A 17,463-nucleotide genomic window follows, 5' to 3' on the forward strand; every position below is an offset into this window, starting at 1 on the left:
AGAGCTATTCTTATTTAATTAACTCACTAGTCTTCTCACCAGACAGTCAACTACTAGCATCTAGCTCTGGTGATAAGACTATCAAGCTCTGGGATTCTAATACTGGCAAGCTGTGTCAGACTCTTGAGGGCTGTTCTGATTTAGTTAACCCACTAGCCTTCTCACCAGACAGTCAACTACTGGCATCTGGCTCTCATGATAAGACTATCAAGCTCTGGAATCCCTGTACTGGCGAGTTATGCCAGACCCTTGAGGGCCACTTCTATCCACTTAAATCACTGGCCTTCTCACCAGACAGTCAACTGCTGGCATCTGGCTCTGATGATGAGACCGTCAAGCTCTGGGATCCCCGTACCGGCGAGCTGCGCCAGACCCTCGAGGACCATTCCCATTGGCTTTGGATCGGGACTGAAATTGACGGATTGTCTTTACTCGAGGAGCAGTGGATCGCTTACAGAGGTAAAATCAGATTATGGCTTCACCCTAACTATCGCCCAAGGCACTTAGCGTTCAGAGCAGGCATTATTGCCCTTGCCCATCCCTCTGGTAGAATCTCTTTCATCTCAGGGTTTAGTTAATTGCTGCATACTAAAGATACACTTTAATCATCTCCTGTATATTCAAATCTCTTTTCAAAAAATAGGGTCTGGGAAATTGGAAGACTTTATACCCTTCTCTTTCCCGCTTGAAATATTTCCACTGGTTTTCTAGGTGCTGAGCCAGAAAGTTCCTGTTACGGAAACCCAACGAGGTTAATACCCCACGAAGGCGGTACAGCCAGGCAGAAGCCCAACGCCAATCAGTCAACGAAAGGATCGAGAACCTTGCACGAACGAAGGTACGAGTCACGTGATATGCTGTACTCAGGAATCTACTTCGGAAAGTATATGGCAAAGTATACAGAGACAAAGCACACTAATTGGATATATCTCGCTATCTATCTCAGAAGGTATACAAGGAAGTATACAGACAATAAATATATAAGGACACTTATTATCACATATCTATAGTTTAATTAGTCGTGTTTAATAACAGTTTCAAGTTTGAGTAAATATTCAGTCTAGTTTCTACTCGTCCACACTTAACCAAATAGTATAATTAGCTAGCAATTCTTTGAGTTAGTATAGTCATCTTTACCTGGTTTATAGAGAACTATAGTATTTAAGTGATAAAAGTTTCTGGAGCAGTATTCTACCTGCAGGCACTAGTCAAAATTTTAGTTAAGATATAGCTTTATCATAGAAAGCACCTGCTGCAGCACCTGGTTTGGCAAGCTATCTAGTCCTGGGGCCTTGCCTAATGCGGCGCGCAAGATTGCCCTGCGGATCTCCGGGAGGGAGATCGGGGGCGCTGGCAGCGGCGGGGGGTAATCGGTTTATCCTGCTAGAGCCCACAAGAGACGTGCTCAAGCTTTATAAGAAGATTTACTAGGCATATAGCTTGGTGCTGACATAGATACAGACAGGGAAGACCAGGCCCCTGCGGCCAACCAGGCCCCTGCGACCAACCAGGGTCCCGAGCCGAGGACTGCTCGGAGCTCCAAGAGCCGTATGGGAACCTCTGCGAGGGCAAAAGGCCCGAAATCAAGCAAAACCAAAGCCCCAGCTAAAACACCCCCGGTCCCCCGACAGGAACCGGCACCACCGGGTCCCGATCATGACCGCATGGAGGGGATCGAGGGCCCGGAACCGGAGCTGGCGGAACCGGAGTTAGCGGGACATAGCCGGCCATCTCCCAAGCCTGCGCCAGAAGAGGCTCGGGGTTCTGAGCCTATCATGGACCCGGAGTCGCCCGTGACCTGGGCCACGGAGGAGGTGATGGCGCAGCGGGAGGTAAGGAAACCCACGATCCTGACTACCACGCCCGCCTCCAAGCCCCGCGGACGCCCGCTGAAATCGAGAAGCACAACCACCACCTCCGAAGGAGGCCTACCGGAGCCGACGCGGCAACTGACCCGCGTGGAGTCTGCTGCCAGCGCCAGCCGGTCCCAGTCAGCCCGATCGACCCGCTCGGGGCCCCTGGCCACGCAGATGTCGGACCCCGAGCGGGTCATGCGCGGGGTCTCCCAGAAGCGGACGCGGAACTCCCCGGGAACCGCGGGAGAACCCCCGAAAAGAATCCTGTACAGGGAAACCCAGCTAGACAGGGAGCCTCTGAGCAAACAACACCGGGAGCTCCTGGAGCAATTTATCAGTGATTCAGCCTGGAAACCAGAGGCCCCTGAATCACCTGAATCACCAGATCCCCTGTCCCAGGAGGCAGACATGAACACCTGGGAAGTCATCAGTGAATTATTAATCTCCTGCCAGGGCCGTGGGGCCCCGCAGGAAGAGACGCGCCAATAACTAGATAATATTAATAATAATATTTAAAGCTATGCAAATCATCCAGTACAATGCACGCAAGGCCTGTGAAGGGATTATAGTGATCTTTCTGCGGGATCCTAAGGTCCTGCAGGCTGATATTATTGTCATACAGGAGTCATGGGCTAACCCTATGACTGAAATCATGTACTAGCTAGCCTGGTAGTCCCACCAGCTGCTCTATCCTAAATGCAAGGACCACGGGAGCGACAACTGGGCATGGGTATGCATACACATGTCTAAGTGTATTGATCCTGGCTCCTGGACGCAGCGGGTGATCTTGAAGGACTACTACTTGCTTAAGCTCATGTACTAACATGGCACAGAGGAGTAGATGCTCTATGTATATAATATATATAACTAACTGCAGAGCCCCATGATTAACCAGCTCCAGAGCAAGCTTGTAACCCTGCATGTATCACGAGACCAGAGCTGCCTGCTAATCACTGACTATGTGATTATCAGGGATATAAATACTTATCACCCTGTATAAGAGGGCCCAGGGACCAGGATTGACCACAACACAGAGAGACTACTCGAGGTTGTTAATAAATTTAACCTCATGCTAACCACAGACAAGGGTGTGGTAATATAAGAGAGGAACCTGTAGAGCTCTATAATTAATCTCATATATATATCCAGCGCGCTCTTTAACTAGCTTATCTACACGCAGTAAGCTGATAATATTTAACATGACTTAGATCACTGGTCTATATACATAGTACTTGATATTCAAGCATCTATAAGCTATATCCTGAAATACTGTAACTAGAAAGTTACTAATAATAAGCTCCTACAGAAGACCCTGATCAAGCATCTTGTGATTAGACTGATTTTCTTCAGTCCTCTCTTACCAAGCATGACTTGGAATCCTAATAGGACTCTAGTCACAGTCCCCTTGGGCTTGGTGATAAGTGGTTATAGAAAGGGTCTGGAACACTAAATCAAGCTCAAAACTACAGTATTCATAGCCATGGTATAGACTGCTATCAGCATGCCTGGTAGTAGTCTGCTTGGAGGGCAGCATCACTATATTTAGCTGGATTAATAACATGATCACAGCAGCCACAAGGTAGATTAAGTGAGAAATACTTTAGAAGCTGCAGGTAGAGTGTCATTCGGAGCGGATTGGTGCGGATTCTCCCCGGGTAGAATCCAACTCGTTGCGGATTCGGTGCGGATCGATTCGAGTTTTGCGGATTGGAGATGACACTCTAGGCCTGTAGTACAGGCTACTAAGTAGAGAACATTGGCGATGCCCTAGAAAGAGGGTAAGAGGGCTTACCACATAATTAGAGATTATATTTATAAAGGGACCGGCAGAGCTGCAGGCCTCTTAGGGCCAGTGATACAGAATAATAGTAAGAGACACCTCAGGCCTGTACTAGGTGACGGGCAAGCTTGACAGGAAGATAGAAGTTAAGAGCTAACACAGGTAGACATATGAATTCCAGGTAGAGTGTCATCTCCAATCCGCAAAACTCGAATCGATCCGCACCGAATCCGCAACGAGTTGGATTCTACCCGGGGAGAATCCGCACCAATCCGCTCCGAATGACACTCTAATTCCAGGTGAAGATTAGTTATTATGATTTATATACCTTACTGACGGTGTCTACAAAGAAGCGAGCTGTGTTAGCCGGGATGGGAATAGATATAGGATCTGAAAGCTTTATGTATTTAGTAATCATATCAGCAGTAGCCTGGCTGTTAATAGATGATCTCCGCCACTCGGTAATAGGCTGACAGATGCGAGTATGAATGAATAATAAATAATAATAATAATTCAATCTTCCCATTCAATCTTCCCAAGCGTAAACGTGGATGCCTCTTGTGGCCGCAGCAATTCTGCTTTTCCTTCTCGTCGGTTGGCTAAAGGGCGACATATGTAGATCCGCGGTCTAAATCGACGTTTTCTGAAAGGAGAGAGCCCTCTCGCCTCTCTGTATCTGGGACTCTAACTCCTTCTCGGAGGTCTGACCGTCGCGGCTGGAGTTCACCGGCCACGCTTGTCACATGTCACGATTGAGGAGTCGGATCAATCTATCCTCTTCGACCAGTCGCTGAGCTCTTCCTTCCCTGAAACCACCGCTCCATCGAAGTCTTCATGCTGTCTGGGCTGACCACGCTTGTCCTATTCAACCGTTACTAGTAGCCATCCACTGCTATTGTTCCGGGGAGAATATCCGTGAGTAAAATGCCTGAACGTCAGGAAATTGATCAATCCATAACGGACGAAAACGAAGAGTGCCGGATGGTTGGTTGGAGGTCGAAGATTGAACGATGGATAAGTGGAGAAGTGACAACCCGGGATGGACGGCGGGATGGTTTCTCCGGGCCGGCTATCGCCAAATTTCGCGATTCACAAACAAGATCGATCCGGATGGTGATTATTGCCTCGCCTGCCTCCTCCCCGCCGTCCTCTGCTCGACTACCACCATGTCCATGACTTCCGGTCTCCGCTGGGCTACCCGGTCGCGCCTGTCGCGGGTCCCGACCCCTTCCCTGCGCCGATACGCGTCCGGCGCGGCCGCCCCCCGGCATCTCCTCTCCATCGCCGATCTCACGCCCGCCGAGTTCACCACGCTGGTGCGCAATGCCGCCGCCCACAAGGTCGCCATTAAGGGCGGCACCGTCCCGTCGAATCTGCGCGGGGCCCTGACCGGCAAGACCGTTGCGATGATCTTCAGCAAGCGCAGCACCCGGACCCGCATCTCCACCGAAGGCGCCGTGGCCCAGATGGGCGGCCATCCGATGTTCCTGGGGAAGGACGACATCCAATTGGGGGTCAACGAGTCCATGTACGACACGGCCGTGGTGGCCTCGTCCATGGTCTCCTGTCTGGTGGCCCGCGTGGCCCGACACGCCGACGTCGCCGAGCTAGCCCAGCACTCCACCGTGCCCGTCGTCAACGCCCTCTGCGACCTGTACCACCCGCTGCAAGCCATTGCCGACTTCCAGACGATCCACGAGCACTTCGCCCCGAAGGGAGCCGCTGGGTTGGGGCTGGAGGGGCTGAAGATCGCCTGGGTAGGCGATGCCAACAACGTGCTGTTCGACATGGCGATCGCGGCGGCCAAGACGGGCGTCGATGTGGCGGTGGCCACCCCGGCGGGCTACGAGATTCCGGCGTCCATGCTGCAGGTCATCCAGGCCGCCGGGAAGGGAGTTCCCAATGCCGGTCGACTGATCCAAACCACCGTCCCCGAGGAGGCGGTCAAGGACGCCGACGTGATCGTGACTGACACGTGGATCTCTATGGGCCAGGAGAGCGAGAAGATCCAGCGGCTGAAGGACTTTGCCGGCTTCCAGGTCACCAACGAGCTGGCCCAGCGGGGCGGCGCGCGGGAGGGGTGGAAGTTCATGCACTGCCTCCCGCGGCATCCGGAGGAGGTCAATGACGAGGTGTTCTACGGGCCCCAGTCCCTGGTCTTCCCCGAGGCGGAGAACCGCCTGTGGGCGGCCATCTCGGCGCTTGAGGGCTTCGTAGTGAACAAGGGGAAGATCCAGTAGTGCTCTCACCGTCGCATCCATTCGGGGTTCTCTGTTCGTTCCACCCTGCATCTGTTTCTGTCGCATTTCCAGCCAATTCCATGACTGCTTCCTTCCTGTCTCTGTAATTGTATTGACCACTTTCTGCTTGTATGATATGGTCTCCTGGTTTCCGTGACTATCCCTGTAAAGATCGTTAATCTGTTGCTCTCCCATCACGTGTTCCTTGGTCTTGGCGGTGGGGATTCAGGATCGGCCCGTCCCGGTGTCTCTTTGTTTCCTTTGATTCCAGCGTTTGATCATGGTCAGACTTCCACATCCATTCATCACAACCCTTGCCACGAGCTTGTCACACCCGAGAATGACGTCGCGCAGTCAAATTATCTGCGCGCCCTCGGATGACGCGCCCTGGGGCCGCCAGTCCATCTTCCTCGCCGGCACCACCAGCCCCGTGGACCCGGAGGACTGGCGCACAACGCTGTCCCGCTCCCTGTCAGACATTCCCGTGACTATCTACAATCCGTACCGCTCGGACTGGGACAGCACGTGGCGCGAGGATCTCAGCTTCGCTCCGTACCGCAAGCAGGTGGAGTGGGAGCTGGACCGGCAGGAGCGGGCCGACCTGGTGGTCGTCTACTTCCACCCGGCGACACAAGCCCCTGTGAGTCTGTTGGAGCTGGGGCTCTGGGCCCGAACTCCGGGCAAGGTAATCGTGGGATGCCCGGCGGGATACTGGAAGTGGGGGAACGTGCAGATTACTTGTCGCAAGTACGGGGTGACCGTGGTGGACGGTCTGGCGGAGCTGGCGGAGGCGGTGATGCAGCGGCTGTCGCTAGGTCCGTGACGGGGTTGGAGACGCACTTTGCATCTGCTCTATCTGACATACTTGTTTACATACTTGTCTGTTCTTCCATGGGCCCAAGCGGGTCGCCTGGGAACGTTGTCGCTCCGGCGAACTTGCTTCAAGTCAGGTACGGTCGTGGTTGTGCTCTGGTCTCACAGGATTCGCTGACAGGGTTTTCTTATTTATTTCCTATTGATCATACTTCTTGCGAGTATTTCATAGATAAATTCTCATCATCTTTTCCCATCACTCTCATCCTTCCCATATGGTCCGGGTCCATAGATCTATAGAATATATATAATGGATATTCCCCCACCCGCTTCGTGTTCCTACACCACCCACGCAATTCAAGCCCTGGCCAATGATTTCTTTGGGCATTTTATTTGTTCACTCTTGTATTGATTTTCTTACTTTTCTCATTTATCTTGAAGCATACGGCCATACACTGTTGAGAGCAGTGGGCACGTGGTTCCTTGCGCCGGTCGTTTGTTTAGTTTGATCGGTTTGTCATGTTTGTAGCGCCGTGCCTCCTCAGGCATCATATTCCCCCCTCTCTTCTTCTACTCTGGATTCTTCTTTTCTTCTCTTATACACCTCTTCTCTTCTCAGACCACCTTGAATTTGGTTCTGGACGAACTCCAGATTCATCTGTGTTCGAGAACATCAATATGTCCGGCGGTCCATGACATCTCCCGAACCCCGCTAGTCCCCGCACGGGGCTAAATGCTTTTCCCGCCCGCATCGGCTGCCAATGCCGGCTCGGTTGCCGCCCTGGCCGTTCGTCACTGCGCATCCGCCCTGGAAGATGCAGGAGGACGCTCCATGTCTGCATCGCATCTGTTTCGAACAGTCGGACAGCGTTGTGTCTTCTCTGCATCACCCACTTGTGCACGTCACCCTCCCATCCCACGCCCGATCCGCCCTCGACTCGCGCGAGCCTTCTCCGCCGCACCCCGCACCGCCATGAAGCACCATCTGATGGTGGGCACCTGGACCCCGCCAGGTCGCATCTACACCGTCGCCTTTGACGATGAGGCTCTCACCCTGGAGCTCGTCAAGAAGACCGACATCCCCGAGGCGGAGCCCATCTCGTGGATGACCTTCTCGCATGACAAGAAGGCCATCTACGGGGCTGCCCAGAAGAAGTGGAATAGCTTCGCTGTCAAGAGTCCCACCGAGATTGAGCATCAGGTTTCGCATCCGGTGGCAGGCCATGGTATGCAATCTGCTCATTCAGAAGGAAAGCGAGAGAACTGACAGCGGGAGAACTTGCCGCCAGTGCCGACACCAACACCCGCGCCATCTTCGTACTCGCCGCCCGCCAGCCCCCCTACGCCGTCTACGGCAACCCGTTCTACAAGTATGCGGGCTACGGGAACGTCTTCTCAGCCAATCCCGACGGTAGCCTGGCCAAGAACATCCAGAACTTCGAGTACCAGGAGAACACCGGCATCCACGGCATGGTGTTCGACCCCACCGAGACCTACCTGTACTCCGCCGATCTGCAGGCCAACAAGATCTGGACGCATCGAAAGGACCCCGCAACCGGCACCGTGTCGCTGGTGGATTGTCTCGAGGCGCCCTCGCCGGATGACCACCCCCGCTGGGTGGAGATGCACCCCAGCGGCAAGTACCTGTACGCGCTGATGGAGGCGGGCAACCGGCTGGCCGAGTACGTCATCGACGAGCGCACGCACCGGCCGGTCTTCACCCACAACGCGTATCCGCTGTTGCCGGAGGGTAGGTCCCATCTCTATCATTGCCCTTTTGTGAAACAGTTTACTGACAACCGATAGGGCTCCCCCCACGCAACAAATACCGCGGCGACGTGACGTTCACCACCCGCAGCGGCGAGTACCTCTTCGCCACCACGCGCAGCAACCACTTCGACGTGACCGGCTACATCACGGCCTTCAAGCTGGGCCCCGCCGGTCAGATCGAGCGACAGCTGTTCATTCACCCGACGTCCACCAGCGGCGGGCATTCCAACGCCGTCAGCCCGGCCGACTTCTCGGACGAGTGGCTGGCGCTGTGCGACGACCAGCTGGGCTTCGTCGAGATCTACCGCTTCCGGAACGAGACGCTGGCCCGCGTGGCGCGGGTCGACATCCCGGAGCCGGGGTTCGGCATGAACGCGATCTGGTATGATTAAATGACCGAGTGTACGTAGATGGAAGAGTAATGAATATGTTTGAATTACACCATGCTTCTTCTTCTTCTTCTTCTTACCCCACTAATCCCTTCATGATATCCGACCATGAATGAAAAAGATATATGGGTAAACTACATCTCCAGCGTCAGAGTAACCGTCTTGGTCACCAAGTACTCATCCACAGCCACCTCCCGCCCACTCTCCTTGCCGTAGCCCGACTCCTTCATACCGCCGAAAGGCGACTCAGCAGCCGAGGCATTACCCGTGTTGAGCCCAACCATACCAGCCTCGAGAGCCTCGAGCAACCTCCACACCCGGTCCACGTTCTTAGTGAAAGCGTAGCTAGCCAGACCCATGCTAGTAGCATTGGCCCAGCGGATAGCCTCGGCCTCCTCATCAAAGCGGTACAGCGCCGCGATGGGCGCAAACGTCTCCTCCTGCGACACGAGCATCTCGGGCGTCATACCGCCCAAGATGGTCGGCGCGAAGAAGTACCCTGTCTCGCCTTGAACCCTTCCACCATCCAGCAGGACGTCAGCGCCGCGCTGACGCGCGTCTTCGACCTGGCGCTCGGCCTTGTCGAGGCCGCGCGGGGTTGTGACAGGTCCCAGGGTGGTTCCGGCCTTGGCGCCGTGGCCGATGACTAGCGCGGCGGTGCGCTCGGTCAGCGCGGCAGCGAAACGGTCGTAGATGCCGGATTGCACGTAGATGCGGTTGGCGGTGATGCAAGCCTGGCCGGCGTGGCGCCACTTGAGGGCCATGAGGGCGTCGAGGGCCTGGTCGAGGTTGGCGTCGTCGAAGATGAGGAAGGGGCAGTTGCCACCCAGCTCGAGGGTTAGCTTTTTGAGGCCGCGGGCGCAGTGCGCGGCGATGAGCTTGCCGACGGCGGTGGAACCCGTGAAGGAGACCTTGCCGACGAGCGGGTGGGTGCAGAGGGCTTCGCTGAGGGCCGGGGTGGCGGCTAGGTCGGTGGTCAGAACGGTGAGGACGCCGGCGGGGAGGCCTGCGCGGCGGCCCAGCTCGGCGACGGCGAGCGTGGTCAGCGGGGTCTCGGGGCTGGGCTTGATGATGAGCGAGCAGCCGGCGGCGAGGGCGGCGCCGGCCTTGCGCAGGATCATGGCGACGGGGAAGTTCCAGGGGACGAGGGCAACGGCGACACCGACGGGCTGCTTGACGGTGAGGATGCGGCGGTTGGGGATGGAGGGCACGCTGAGGGAGCCGTGGATGCGCTCGGCCTCGCCGGAAAACCACCAGAGGAAGCTGACGGCGTAGTCGAGCTCGCCGTGGGCCTCGGCCAGGGGCTTGCCGGTCTCGTGGGTCAGGATCTGGGCCAGGTCGTCGCGGTTCTCGCGGACGAGGGTGTCCCAGCGCATCAGCCACTGGGCGCGCTGGCGGGGGGTGGTCCGCCGGAAGCTCTCGAAGGCCGTGTGGGCTGTCTCTACGGCGGCGGGCACGTCGTCGGCCGTGTTGACAGGACAGCTGGCCCAGGGACGATCCGTACCGGGGTCGCGCACCTCAAACCGAGCCCCGCTGCGGGCAGGGATCCAGCGGTCTCCAACGAAGGAGTCGTCATGGAAGAGGGAGGGGTCGCGGAGCTATCTCCATTAGTCTGCCGTCCTGGGGGGGTATAGATGCTGAACGGGCTGTGGGAGACGCACCGTGAACGGAAGCTGATACTGCGTCATGATGTGCTACACTGCGCTGAGTTGACTCTGACCGATTGACCGTGGCAGACCGGGAGGAGTCCGATATAAAGGATGGCCAGCCCGGACGGCGCCGCGGCTGGATCAGAGGACAACCCCGCACCTCGGCGTTGATCCGTGGGATGACGCAGCAACAGTTACGCGTGGGGGCTGACTCCATTGGCTGTCTGTGTCCGAGCTCAGACAAGAAAAGTCATTCCTGTCCACTGTGGAGCCTCTAGCTGTCATTTTGACTGTGACCCGTTGATGTCGATGTTGATGTTGATGAAGATGAATTAGGGCTGCGTCGATGTCTGTTTGTTGGGTTTGTTTGTTTGCCCGTTGTGTCCGATTTGTTCCATTTGTTACGTTTGACCTGTTTGTAACCCTTTTCTTGTGCATTTGCATGGCTGTGCATCTTGTGTAGTGCACCGGGAGAATATTATTCCCTCCGGCGGGGCCTCACGTGCCCCCGCGATAAGAGATAGTAAAAGTACCACCAATACCGTGCCATACCAAAGTTACCCCCCTTTCTCGCCCGTTCTGACCATACGCGGACCGCATGACGAACGTGATCATCGACTTCATCTCAACGTCCACTTTGACTTCATTTTCTCTCTCTCGCTCTCCGACAACGCACAACACCCGTCATGGCTGCCGCGTTTGACGATGAAGACCTTTCGGTCTCCTTACCCGCCCTAGAACGGGATCCCCGAGATCCAAATCGAGATCGAGATCGAGACCGCATCCCCGAGCTCGATCGCAAGGGCGACCGCGCCCGTCCCATCGCCACGGGGCTGGCAGACCCGGCGGCCGCCCCCTCCCCGGCGACGACTCGGGACATGCAGCGCCTGGATCAGTATCAGACCATTCGGATTTTGGGGGAAGGGTCTTTTGGCAAGGTGAAGCTGGCTATTCACCAGCCCAGTGGCCGCCAGGTCGCCCTCAAGATCATCTCCCGGCGCAAGCTCCTCTCCCGCGACATGGTGGGCCGCGTCGAACGCGAGATCCAGTACCTGCAGCTGCTGCGCCATCCCCACATCATCAAACTCTACACCGTCATCGCCACCAAGGCCGACATCGTCATGGTCCTCGAGTACGCCGAGCGCGAGCTGTTCGACTATCTCGTCAAGCGTGGCCGCTGCAACGACTCCGAGGCCCGCAAGTTCTTCCAGCAGATCATCTGCGCCGTCGAGTACTGCCATCGTCACAAGATCGTCCACCGCGACCTCAAGCCGGAGAACCTCCTCATCGACAGCAACAAGAACGTCAAGATCGCCGACTTCGGCCTCAGCAACATCATGACCGACGGCAACTTCCTCAAGACCAGCTGCGGCAGCCCCAACTACGCCGCCCCCGAGGTCATCTCCGGCAAACTCTACGCCGGGCCCGAGGTCGACGTCTGGAGTTGCGGTGTTATTCTCTACGTGCTGCTGGTCGGCCGCCTACCCTTCGATGACGACTACATCCCCGCCCTCTTCAAGAAGATCGCCGCCGGCAACTTCCACATGCCCCCCTATATCTCTTCCGGCGCCGCCGCCCTCATCCGCCAGATGCTGCAGGTCCACCCCGTCCATCGCCTGACCATCCCCGAGATCCGCCAGAATGAGTGGTTCCTGCAGGACCTGCCCCCCTACCTGCAGCCGCCCCCGGAGGAGTTCAGCGGCTCTGGCCCCGACCCCACCCGCGGCGTCGACCCCCGCCGCATCACCGCTGGGAGGCCGCCCGCCGTCCAGCACAAGATCTACGAGGTCGCCATCACTAAACTCGAGCGGAGCATGGGCTACGCCCGCGACGACATCGAGGATGCCCTGAAGAACGCCGAACCGAGCGCCATCAAGGATGCGTTTGCCATCATCGTCGAGAATGAGATGATGCAGACCAACTGTACGTTTCTTTCTCTTTCCCCCCCCCCCTTTGACGCACTCTCCTCCCGACGCCCACGACTAACCTCCGTAGCACCCACCGAAGACCGGATGATGGCTCCGCCCCCCAAACGAACCCCTAGCGCGGCCGGGCGTCCCCCGAGGCCTGCCGCCGGTCGGCCGGCCCCGGCCCCACCGACTGCCACCACCACCCTGCCCACGCGACCCCGCAGTCACTCCCAGCGCCCGTCCGGACCGGGGTCCCCGCACGCGGCTGCCGCCACGCCCGCCACGCCCACCGAAGACCTGTCCACGCCGCGCGTCAGCCACGTGCGCATCCTGCCCACCAGTCTGCCCTACGTGCACGACCAATTGATGGAGCAGCGTGCACGTGAGCGCGAGCAGTGGGCCCGCGCCCAGGATCAGCAGGCCGAGGCCGCGGCCGCCGGGCAGGCGCAGCGCGCCGCCCCCGACGACCCCACCGAGCAGGCCCGCCAGCAGCAGGAGGCGACTGCCCGGGCCCTCAAGCCCCACGCCCGCAGCATCGTCGACCTGGAGAAGCTGCGACTGGAGCCGCCCGAGTCGCGCAGCGCCCCGCATCAGCCCCGCCGCAGCCGCAAGTGGCAGTTCGGCATCCGCTCGCGCAACCAGCCCTACGAGGCCATGCTCTACCTCTACAAGGCCATCGCTGCCCAGGGCGGCGTCTGGGAGATCCAACCTGCCGACGCCGGTCTGGCCACCAGCCCACCGCCTCCACCCCCCGGCCGGGACCCGCGCGAGTTGCCTTTGCAGACTAAATACCCCGACCTGCCGCCGGACTACTACGTACCGCGGGACCCGTGGTTTATCCGGGCCCGCCTACTGAAACAGGGGGTGCTAGCGCCCGGCCTGTCCGGCAGCGTGCACAGCAGCCGCAGCGACATGGGCGAGTCCCGCCGGCGGTTCCAGCCTCCCGGCGCGGCGGGCGGGACCCCATCGGAAGAGAAGGGCGGCAGCGGCAGCGGACCGGCGGACGGGACCCCAGTGTCGGGCCCATCGTCAGCCACGCAGCTGGGGAGCACCATCCGACGCATCACCTACGGGGTGTGGGTCTTTGTCGACATCCAGCTCTACCAGCTCGAGGAGCACAACTACATGGTGGACTTCAAGTGCGACGGCTACCAGAACGTGATCCGTGCCGAGCACGACGGCGCCGACTGGCATCCCATCACCAAGCGCTTCCGTAACAAGGAGAAGGAGGTGACCAGCCCTTATCCGTTCCTGGACGTGGCGTCGGATCTCGTGGCGCAGCTGGCGGTGGCTAGCTAGGTGGCCAGCCAGCCGGTGGACAGAGGAAATACTGCATGGGACGGCGTTGGGATGAACTGGACTGCGGTTCTGCGTTGCCTTTGTTTGAAGGAATAGATTAATGCCATATCTTGTTGATTATCACACTTGACCCAGTATAAGCGTGGCCATCTTTATTACACTTTTTTGTCGTATGCCAAGCTGAAATAAAAGCACCACTCCCTTTGATAGAGAACGACAAACCAGACCCACCCACTCCATCCCTGGGGAGACGCTCGAGTTTTTTTTTTTTCGCGGCATAAGATGACACGGATACAAAGAAAAGCATGACACATAGAAAGTGCTGTAACTACGATCGATTGAACATCCGTGTAAAATCAATTCGAATATCGCTTCATCATTCATTCCGTAATTTCATAATACTGACAGTTTGCCAACCTCCCCAAAAGTCCAATCAAAACTGCTTCACCACTCGCTGCAGACGGGGCGGCTGCCGCATGAACTTTTCCGGCTCCTGGCGCGCCCCCGGCTTCCAATAATCAAACTCCATCCACGCATTTTCAGGCATCTGCGCGTCCATGGCTTCCATAAAGTTACCCAAGTCCGGGTTCAGCGGGATCACGCCTGTCTCGAGGACGTACTGGTCCCAGAGGCGGAGCAGACGTTGCAGCCTATCCGGCTCCTGCTCGGCGCGGTCGTGGATCTCGCCGGGATCGTCGACAAGGTTGTAAAGCTGCCAGCGCTCGGGTCCCTTGGGCTTGGGGATGTAGACGATCTTCCAGTCGCCGCAGCGCAGGGCCGCGCGCCCGCACGTCTCCCACCCCTGGATGAAGTCCTGGTCGTGGATTCGTGGCGCCGTCCCCGTCGCCCAGTCGACGAAACTGCGTCCCCGCATCGGCACCACCTCCCGTCCGCGGTACTGTGGCGCTGGGTGCGTCGCCCCCGCCATGGCCAGGATGGACGGTGCCAGGTCCATGACGGTGGCGAACTGATCCGTGATGCCGCCGCTGCGGGCGTGGTCGGCCACGGGGACGCCCGTCGGGAAGCGCGCTAGGAAGGGCACGCGCACGCCGCCCTCGGTCGTGTAGGCCTTGTACAGGCGAGACGGCGCGGTGGCGGCCTGCGCCCACCGTGGGCCATACCAGATGAACGAGTTTCCATTTCCTAGGTTCTCCAGCCGATTGTCGTAGTACTGCTGCAGATGCGGCATGACGCCGCTCTGGACGAGGGGGTAGGCCTCGTAGGCGGCGCCCTCGGCGCCGTTGTCGGACATGAAGCATACGAAGGTGTTGTCCAGCTCGTCGATGGACTCCAGGTAGTCGACGACCTTACCTACGTTGGCGTCGATGCATTCCACCATGCCCGCGAACACTTCCATGGCGCGTGCCGACAACGTCTTCTCCTCGGGCGTGAACTCATCCCAAGGCTTCACCCCGTCCTCCTCCGCCACCACCGGGTGCGGCTCGACGTCCTCGCGGACCATGCCCAGCTCCTTGAGTCGCTGGAGCCGCCGCGCCCGCAGCGCGTCCGGCCCGTCGTCGTAGACCCCGCGATAGTGGCGGATGTACTCCTGCGGCGCCTGGAGAGGCCAGTGCGGCGCCGTGAAGGGCAGGTAAGCGAAGAACGGGCGGTCGTCATCGGGGCGGTCTTTCCAATCGGAGAGGTACTGCTTCATGCGGTCGCCGTAGCCGTCAGACGAGTACCAGCCTTCGGGCAGCGACTTCACGTAGTTGTCGTCCTCCATGTGGAGGGCGATGGTCGAGGCCTCGAGGAATGTCGGCGTCTCGTCGGCACCGCGCAGCTGCGGCTCGAAGGCGTAGTGGTTGGAGCAGGCGGGCAGGTGGGCCAGGGAGCGGTCAAAGCCGCGCTGGAATGGAGACCGCTCTGGCGTGAGGCCCAGGTGCCATTTGCCGGACATCAGGGTATGATAGCCGGCGTCGCGCAGAACCTCGGGCAGCGCCACCACGCGCTCGTTGAGATAGCCTTCGTATCCTGGCATGCCGCGCTGCGGGGCCGTGCTCCAGCCACCGCCTTTGGGATCGTTCTGTCCGGAGATGTTGGTCCATTCGATCAGGTTCCCGAGTCCGGCGATGTGATGGTCGGTACCGGTCATGATCATCGCGCGCGTGGGTCTACCCATGCTGTCAGTACTTCCATTCTCCTTTCTTCCCACCTAGGATCTGCAATCGGGAAACCTACGAACAGGCCGCAGCCGCATGGAAATCCGTAAATCGCACGCCCTCCCCGGCCAGTTTGTTCAAGTTGGGGGTGCGGATCTCGCCGCCGAAGCACTCGATGTCCGAGAAGCCCAGGTCATCAGCGACAACAACGAGAAAGTTGGGACGTTTGGGGGCCATTTTGATGACGTTTGGTGAGTTGCGATCGAAGTTCGTGTTTTCCACCGCGAGCCCGCGGTCAGGGCCCTTCAGAAGGCGTCTTGATATAGGGCTGCTATACCCCGCAGCGGGATCATCTTTCCCTTCCCCCGCTCCTGCCCCCAGTCTGTCTCGCCTGTCGGCCGTCGGCTGCGAGTGACATGCATGGATGTGGTGATTACGGTGGAGGCATGAGCCGTATGATTGGGGTCCACGCAGGCTCGACGGCCCATTCAACAGACAAGGGCATTCGCCATTGGGACCGAGAATGGCGCGTCGGCTGTCGGCTGCTTTGCTGTTTGTGGTTGAAAGTATCATGTGACGTCATTATTTATCGCCCTCGGCCTCTGGCGATGGTCGAGATCGCCCATGGTCGATCCGTCATGCACTTGACAGGTATGATACTGGACGGTGGACCAGCCATGTCTCGAAAACGGCGGCGCTGAGAATGCCAGAGACCTCCTAAATGCATCCTTGACCTGGAGCGACCTCTCTCTGTTTATGGAGCGAAGAGGCCCGACGCAAGGGGGTTGCGATGATCAGGTTGGTCGGCGATACCGTCGTACAACCGTCAACATCGTCAATTTAAGGTATGCCAACACGGTACACTTCGTCGTGTCGACCGTGGTTCTGGCTAGGAATCAGCCAACATGACTATTACACCAGACTCGACCCCTCCCCCCAACGATGCCATCTTTCGGAAGCTGCTCCGCGTCGCGCAGGAGAAACCGGACCCCATACTCCGCAATGACCTGGTCCTCGGCCGGGACCTCTACGGCGATCAGTTGTTGCGCGATGTCCGGGACATGCAGGCCCGCCTGCAGCCCCTGCTGGCTTAACAGGTGAGGGGCCCCGGTGGCAACCGCGACACCGACCGCTACGTGGGAATCTTGGCGCCTACCGGGTATGAGCTCGTGGTCGCCGCGCTGGCCGGCCTCGCCCTGATTTTATGCCCATCCCGTCGGTGATGCCGCGCAACCTTCTCGGAGAGATCAACCCGCTAATCAGAGTCGCGGTTCGCCGGACCGGACGCTCCGCTGGACACGATTCGCGCGGTCGTGCAACGATCCCCGATCCACGTAGTCTGTCTTTCGTCGCGACACGCTCACCGTGCTGCCGCCATCGGTCTGGCCCGACTGCGTCACGATCTCCAGTTGCGACTCAAGTCCACTCAACACCCCATCGCCCTGCGCGTGTTACGGGACCACGACGGCATGCAGCTGACCGATGTGGGGAAGATCGATCGCGTCTCCATCGCGAGACAGTTGTCCGGCCCGGATACCTCGTCGGCGGAGTGGTGGGAATGCTATTAGGCCCGTTTATGTTCTGAGAGGGTCCCAGAGCATCATTCATGCGGGGTGGTTGGATTTTGTCTGCTGTGTGCATACGCCATCGAAGCTGTT

At 58.2% G+C, this 17,463-nt stretch overlaps 9 protein-coding genes across 9 annotated transcripts in view; 7 read left to right on the forward strand and 2 right to left on the reverse strand.

The window, feature by feature from the left end:
- BDW47DRAFT_132244 (NACHT and WD repeat domain-containing protein) overlaps window positions 1-583 on the forward strand; it is a gene marked incomplete at its 5' end in the record, with an annotated part of 4,214 nt that extends 3,631 nt beyond the window's left edge. Inside the window, one exon of the mRNA XM_024817513.1 lies at window positions 43-583. Within this exon, the coding sequence (XP_024675739.1) occupies window positions 43-578 (536 nt within the window). The 3' untranslated portion in view covers window positions 579-583. The remainder of the gene's footprint in view (window positions 1-42) is intronic.
- A 716-nt stretch (window positions 584-1,299) lies between these two features.
- Window positions 1,300-2,345, forward strand: BDW47DRAFT_122182 (uncharacterized protein; the record flags this gene model as incomplete). The annotated part of the gene is made up of 2 exons (XM_024815787.1): window positions 1,300-1,366; window positions 1,462-2,345. 2 exons carry the CDS (start codon window positions 1,300-1,302, stop codon window positions 2,343-2,345), a joined length of 951 nt encoding a protein of 316 aa, XP_024675740.1.
- Window positions 2,346-4,800: 2,455 nt separating this feature from the next.
- On the forward strand, window positions 4,801-6,016 carry BDW47DRAFT_41229 (ornithine carbamoyltransferase; the record flags this gene model as incomplete). Its single annotated transcript, XM_024818957.1, has 1 exon — window positions 4,801-6,016. A coding segment is annotated over one exon (1,076 nt), but the record flags the coding sequence as incomplete, so codon positions are not given.
- A 200-nt stretch (window positions 6,017-6,216) lies between these two features.
- On the forward strand, window positions 6,217-6,699 carry BDW47DRAFT_122184 (nucleoside 2-deoxyribosyltransferase domain-containing protein; the record flags this gene model as incomplete). Its single annotated transcript, XM_024815788.1, has 1 exon — window positions 6,217-6,699. One exon carries the CDS (start codon window positions 6,217-6,219, stop codon window positions 6,697-6,699), a length of 483 nt encoding a protein of 160 aa, XP_024675742.1.
- Window positions 6,700-7,662: 963 nt separating this feature from the next.
- BDW47DRAFT_115028 (lactonase family protein) lies at window positions 7,663-8,851 on the forward strand (the record flags this gene model as incomplete). The annotated part of the gene is made up of 3 exons (XM_024814750.1): window positions 7,663-7,915; window positions 7,945-8,439; window positions 8,496-8,851. 3 exons carry the CDS (start codon window positions 7,663-7,665, stop codon window positions 8,849-8,851), a joined length of 1,104 nt encoding a protein of 367 aa, XP_024675743.1.
- A 41-nt stretch (window positions 8,852-8,892) lies between these two features.
- BDW47DRAFT_132248 (NAD-dependent succinate-semialdehyde dehydrogenase) lies at window positions 8,893-10,719 on the reverse strand. Its single transcript, XM_024817514.1, has 2 exons — window positions 10,510-10,719; window positions 8,893-10,446 (listed from the first exon to the last, which is right to left on the reverse strand). The coding sequence occupies exons 1-2, from the start codon at window positions 10,534-10,536 to the stop codon at window positions 8,983-8,985; spliced, it is 1,491 nt and encodes a 496-aa protein (XP_024675744.1). The 5' UTR covers window positions 10,537-10,719; the 3' UTR covers window positions 8,893-8,982.
- A 464-nt stretch (window positions 10,720-11,183) lies between these two features.
- BDW47DRAFT_122187 (serine/threonine-protein kinase) lies at window positions 11,184-13,706 on the forward strand (the record flags this gene model as incomplete). Its single annotated transcript, XM_024815789.1, has 2 exons — window positions 11,184-12,420; window positions 12,493-13,706. The coding sequence occupies 2 exons, from the start codon at window positions 11,184-11,186 to the stop codon at window positions 13,704-13,706; spliced, it is 2,451 nt and encodes an 816-aa protein (XP_024675745.1).
- Window positions 13,707-14,139: 433 nt separating this feature from the next.
- On the reverse strand, window positions 14,140-16,042 carry BDW47DRAFT_122188 (arylsulfatase; the record flags this gene model as incomplete). Its single annotated transcript, XM_024815790.1, has 2 exons — window positions 14,140-15,817; window positions 15,885-16,042. 2 exons carry the CDS (start codon window positions 16,040-16,042, stop codon window positions 14,140-14,142), a joined length of 1,836 nt encoding a protein of 611 aa, XP_024675746.1.
- A 668-nt stretch (window positions 16,043-16,710) lies between these two features.
- Window positions 16,711-17,373, forward strand: BDW47DRAFT_122189 (uncharacterized protein; the record flags this gene model as incomplete). The annotated part of the gene is made up of 3 exons (XM_024815791.1): window positions 16,711-16,857; window positions 16,903-17,020; window positions 17,069-17,373. The coding sequence occupies 3 exons, from the start codon at window positions 16,711-16,713 to the stop codon at window positions 17,371-17,373; spliced, it is 570 nt and encodes a 189-aa protein (XP_024675747.1).
- Between the last annotated feature and the right edge of the window lie 90 nt (window positions 17,374-17,463).

Source organism: Aspergillus candidus (genome assembly GCF_002847045.1).
Source record: "Aspergillus candidus strain CBS 102.13 unplaced genomic scaffold BDW47scaffold_3, whole genome shotgun sequence".
In the NCBI taxonomy this organism is placed as follows: domain Eukaryota; kingdom Fungi; phylum Ascomycota; class Eurotiomycetes; order Eurotiales; family Aspergillaceae; genus Aspergillus; species Aspergillus candidus.